At 32.3% G+C, this 6,055-nt stretch overlaps 1 protein-coding gene across 1 annotated transcript in view; it reads left to right on the top strand.

Annotated features, from left to right (window-relative positions):
• HOXC13 (homeobox C13) overlaps positions 1 to 4,694 on the top strand; it is a 4,951-nt gene extending 257 nt beyond the window's left edge. The window contains exons 1-2 of the mRNA XM_053708290.1: positions 1 to 464; positions 3,329 to 4,694. The exon at positions 1 to 464 is cut by the window's left edge and continues 257 nt beyond it. Coding sequence (XP_053564265.1) covers positions 1 to 464; positions 3,329 to 3,585 — 721 coding nt within the window. The 3' untranslated portion in view covers positions 3,586 to 4,694. The remainder of the gene's footprint in view (positions 465 to 3,328) is intronic.
• The last annotated feature ends 1,361 nt before the right edge of the window (positions 4,695 to 6,055 follow it).

The raw sequence follows: 6,055 nt of genomic DNA, 5'->3' as shown, positions 1-6,055 counted from the left end.
ACCTGTGTACACGGATATAACTTCTCCAGAGAGCTCCAGGCAGTGCCCGGGACCCACATCTTCCACCAATGCCTCCCTTGGCTATGCCTACCCCTTCGGGAGCAGCTACTACGGTTGCAGGTTGTCTCAATCCCACAATGTCAATTTGCACCAGAAACCATGTTCTTACCACCCATCTGAGAAATACTCAGAGCCCAGCAACTCCTTAGCCAGTGAGGACTTCTCCTCCAGGACCAAGGAATTTGCCTTTTACCCCAGTTTTGCCAGTTCTTACCAGGCTGTCCCTGGATACTTGGACATGTCAGTAGTGCCAGGGATCAGCAGCCACCCAGAGCCTAGGCACGACGCCCTGATTTCCATGGAGGGCTACCAGCACTGGGCTCTCCCAAACGGCTGGGACGGCCAAGTCTATTGCTCCAAGGATCAGTCACAATCCAGTCATTTATGGAAAGCACCTTTTCCAGGTAATATATTTGTTATATACAACACAGATTCCATAGACCCCCCCCCCCCTATACTTGTATGTGTCTCTATGTATTCTGTAGCATTGTACGGGCAGGCAATGGAAATACAATTGCAAGAAAGCTACAAGTCAACCTATTTCAGGTATTACAGTGCTCTTTGTCTTCATTTCCTTAGTGCTGCCAGTCATTGCTTATCCCGTGCAGAACATGTAGGAGCAGAATAGTTTTTTGTTTTTTTGTTCTCTGGCTTGATAACCTAACGCTGGGTGTATATAATAAATCATCCAGCGCAGCAATTAAACATGTAGGTGTCGACTGACAAATTTAATCTAGTTAGAATGAGAGAGAAGTGGAATGCCCGTAATGTTTCCCTGTGGAAGACTAGACTCCTATAGGATGGTGTGCGTGGGCTCTATATTACCCGTGGAGACCTCTGTATAAAATGAAAGCACCTGCCTTCATGTTTGTTTTCATTACTGCTGGAGAATAAATTCATTTTATATAACAATCAGTAAAGCAATGTTGTACGGTTACATATAAGCATGTTGTTATTTTGTACACCACAGTTTTTACTTATTACTTATTATCTCTAATATTGGATTGGGCACATTTCCTTAAAGGACTGTCAAATACTTTGGAAAAAAACATGGTTTATCAATTTAGGAAGTATACATGCATGCAATGATTAAATTATAGAAAAGAAACATTTTCTGTGTAAGAAAAATGCACTATATATATATATACACATACATATATACACATTGCATTTACTAAGAATTCTAAAATATTCTTTACTTAAATTGCTTATGTATGTCAACATATGTTTTATATGCACGTATATGTGTATTTTACATACACAAATTTGTAGTGTTTTTAATATAAAAAAATAGTTACTATGTTTGTCACATAAAACTGACCAGTGAATTTACTTGTGTACATATTAGTACCATCCTTTTGGTGCTACATAATACTACCTATTGAGATACAGTAATGCAACCATTAATACACATTACATTATTGAAATAATTACTTGGTTTTATTTTCAGAGATTTCTGTATATTTTGGGTTCATACAATGCACACACATACTATAATCTGTTTACTTACCATGGAAATGTTTACTATATACTATATATATATATATATATATATATATATATATATATATATATATATATATATATATATATATATATATATATATATATAGTGTGTGTGTTTCTGAGTCTGAGTACAAAGTCATACATAAACAAATGTAAAAATACACACACTATAATCTGTTTACTTAACATGGAAATGTTTACTATATATATATATATATATATATATATATATATATATATAAAAATCAATACACGCAGGTGGCACTTTCTGGGTTTAAATCACAGCAACCAACATTAACTTACTCTCTCTCTCTCTCTCTCTCTCTCTCTCTCTCTCTCTCTCTCTATCTATATATATATATATATATATATATATATATATATATATATATATATAGTGTGTGTGTTTCTGAGTCTGAGTACAAAGTCATACATAAAAAAATGCAAAAATGTAAAAATACACACACTATAATCTGTTTACTTAACATGGAAATGTTTAATAAATAAATATATATATGTATGTGTCTGAGTCTGAGTACAAATTCATACATAAACAAATGTAAAAATACTGGAGCCTAATCTATATGGGGCCCAAGATAGCAAGCGTGGTATAACATATTAAAAAAAAAAAAGCAGAATATACGTTTCCAGTTCTATCTGAGTGTGCTATATGTATGCACAGCCATTATATATGTGATGCATATAGATGATAGCAGCCATTTTATGTGAGTAGGTTTTGAGGGAATGTGCCTATCTAAATATGTAAGTCAGCAGATAAATGTGATTGATAGTATTTGTATCTACAGAGTCCCTTTCTGGTGAATACATACATGTTTACCATAAAGTCTAAACAGATCAAATAATGGGGTCGATCAAATTTCTTTAGAAAAAAATACATAAATCAAATGTTTTCAGCCGAAAAAACCCATTGAAATGTATAAGGATTTTTGTACATAAATCACGTGATACAATCCAATGTTAGACTGGGGGCCCTCCATATATGTTGGCAAAAAGTAAAGTTTGTGGGCATATAATATAATATATATATATATATAATCAATTCACCCGATCTTGCACTTAAAAAATATTTTCTTGAGAAAAATTATATATGATATATATATATATATATATATATATATATATATATATATATATATATATATGAGTGTGTTTGTGTGGAGGGGTCCATATATATGAAAATAGGCAACTTATGGAATTTCAGTGTGCAAGAGTATTACCATATATGCGGTTAGTATGCCATATATATGTGTACAAGTCATTTCTGATTGAGGAGCACACAATATATATATATATATATATATATATATTACAGAACACATACGTGGGAACAGCAGATCCCTTTATAATGGTTTTTCTGTGTATATGTAGAGTGCTGACGTGTAATCGTGTGTGGGGAAGAAAATATAAGACATTATTTGGTGATGTATATTTGTTTTTTGGCACACAGCTTAGGAGTATTAGGGAAAAAATGTGGGAGAATTGTTTAGACATGTGAGTTCGATTAAATAGGCAGATCATTAGGGGAGCGTGTATGATATTTTAAAGTGGATCTTTTAATGTGTATGTGTGTATTAGTTCTCAAACTATGTTCATAAGCAACAACTTCTGTGTTGGAGGAAAGGTCAAACCAAATAAGGTTTTTAGAAAAAGAATTGAGAACTATCTTTGTCAGATGAATGTGTAGTTTGCAGATCCCAAAGCCTGGAGGGTAATAATGTCCTGATTATATCTTGTACTGCAGATGTGGTCCCCCTGCAGCCGGAGGTGAGCAGCTACCGTAGGGGCAGGAAAAAAAGAGTCCCTTACACAAAAATCCAACTGAAAGAACTAGAGAAGGAATATGCAGCCAGCAAATTCATTACCAAAGAGAAGAGAAGGCGAATTTCCACTGCCACCAGCCTGTCTGAGCGCCAAGTTACTATATGGTTCCAAAACAGAAGAGTGAAAGAAAAAAAAGTAGTCACCAAATGTAAAACCCCTCACCTGCACAACACCTGACAATAACTAGCTCACCCCCCTGAACACATATTTATCTCATTCCCATGTATAGGAAACATCTTCATCTGAACTCTATGGTTTTCCATATGGATTATTTAATGTAGGAATGGAAAGACATGAACTGTGGCAGAATGCACCCAGCTCTGGTCATTGTCCTCACCTTACCCATTATATATATATATCATCATCATCATCAACTTTTTACTCCAAATGTGAATGCTAAGGAGTCTGGTATAAACATAAAAACTCTTCATATTTGAGAGAACACAACCAGCCAGAATTATATTCACCTTTGGGATTCAGCTCTGATTCTGTCATTTGAAGTCATGGTGACCTAGAAAATCTTTTTTCCCTACCATCTCCTCCATTCCTGACCAGTAATTATGAATTGTCTAATATAACGTGTATATATGTTTGGGCTTCTAAGGAGCATCTGTAAATCTCCTGTTTGTCAATACGTTTGAATACCTTGTAATTAATTAAATACAGTTATAAAACAGATTCAATCCTTAAATTAAAAAGCCACAATACTTAAACAATTTCCAGATCTCTAACTCATCATATTTAGTATTATAAAGTCATATAAAATCGTATTTAATGTAACCCATAATTGGCAAATGCCTTGTCAATACATTTAATGTGACATGGGTTTCATGTGCAGAAATAACATTGTTCATACAAATGATTTCTGATATATTTATTTCCTAGGTTAAAGACCATCAGTATTATGATATTATTTAAGTTACCAGTACAGGAAATACGTATCTTGATGTCATAAATAATTTCTTGGCAGCCAAAGAGTTAATCTTTGGCAGTCAAGGGGGTTAATATCTGCATTTATTTTTGTTTTGGGAAATTAATTTTTCAGTCACATTGATTGGAATTTATCCTTGTATTGTCTGCTGTCTCTAGCCCTTCTTGATATAAAATATTTTCTTTGAATATATTAACTTAAGCACTAAATGTTTCCAAGCAAACAGGATGTGGACAAATTATACTGTATACATTTTTTTTTATTTTGTCTTGTATAATGTATAGTATTGTGGTGTCTGAATATTATATGTAATGAATGAAAATTCATTTCTTGAAATAAATATCACCTGGCTTGATGTATCGCTGCTTTGTCTAATCCATCAGAACAAACATAACGCTAAATTCATTAAGCAAGGTGAGGTGCACTTGAGAAAAAAATAAATATAAAATAGTTTATGGCTTAAAAAGGGTTAAATCTCAAATGAAACAGATAGTATAATTAAGAGTATGTCCCTTTAATTTGAATTTTGTAATGCATTGCTCTTAGATTACAATTTTATTCTGTACACTGAATAGATTCTTCAATTGAAGTTTTTATTTTTTTTAAGACTGTAAAATTTTTTTTTGTGATATGTAGTTTAAAAATAAAATCGCATTTTGACGCACATTTTCAAAAATACTCAATACTTTTAACTATTTAAAAGCACATTGTTAAGGTAGATTCTTTTTCACATATACTACCCAATTTGAATGTATCTTTTTTTATAAGCAAATTTCAACAACTTTGCTTTTACATAAATCAGTGATTATTTAAATAGAACCTTATACCAATACCCATCACATGATTTTTTTTGTTTTATAACATAGATGTATGGACTATTTATAAAACCAATCAATAATTATTAAATGTCAACATAATTTTCAGCTATATTATTGTACAAATTTAACATTTGAACAGAAATTCTAGTTTTAGGTCACTCCTGAAACAAAAGGGTTAAACTCTATTGCATGTAATTATAGCTTCTGTATGAACAGAGTATTAATAATTATAAGGTTGTTCCGGAGGAGTAAATTGTTTTTGGGCTAAGTATATTATTATTCACATAGACAATACATTAACGCTATTAACGTAGAGGCAGCCATTATTATTCATAACTAATATGGCTTTAGATAAATAGCCAATTATCACTGCACTGTATTTCTTCAAATATTATAATACAACATTTTACCAGCAGCTGAGACTCACTGGGCTATGTTTAATTGGCATAATAGTTCAACAGCAAACCTCACACCCTAAAACAAATCCTGGTATTTAAAACTTTGCATAGAATAAAACTCTTATAATTTGTTTTACACTGTTAGAGATATCATTTTGCTCTAGTAATTATAAATCTAATAGTCCTGTCATTTGTATCATGACATTTCTGTGACTAAAATATTCATTTCCGAATTAAAAGACCTTTTTCTTAAAGCTCAGTCTAAAAAAATCATGTCTTACTAAATAAAATATATGAATGTTGGGTTAATTAAAACAACGCAGTGGTTGAGATATAGATCAGTGCTAAATTTGATGTCTTTAATTCTTATCTAATTGAGGCTCAGTGCTAGATTTTCTCAGTATAGCTATTGCTATTATAAACTGCACATGGGGAGAATAATGTGTGTTGTCTAAATTTATTGAAAAACAAAGAAGCCCAATTGAAGGATTATAGAATTT

The sequence above is a fragment of the Bombina bombina genome, chromosome 3 (genome assembly GCF_027579735.1).
Source record: "Bombina bombina isolate aBomBom1 chromosome 3, aBomBom1.pri, whole genome shotgun sequence".
In the NCBI taxonomy this organism is placed as follows: Eukaryota; Metazoa; Chordata; class Amphibia; order Anura; family Bombinatoridae; genus Bombina; species Bombina bombina.
The sequence above is the reverse complement of the archived record's forward strand: the minus strand, read 5'-3'. Positions and strand labels throughout refer to the sequence as shown.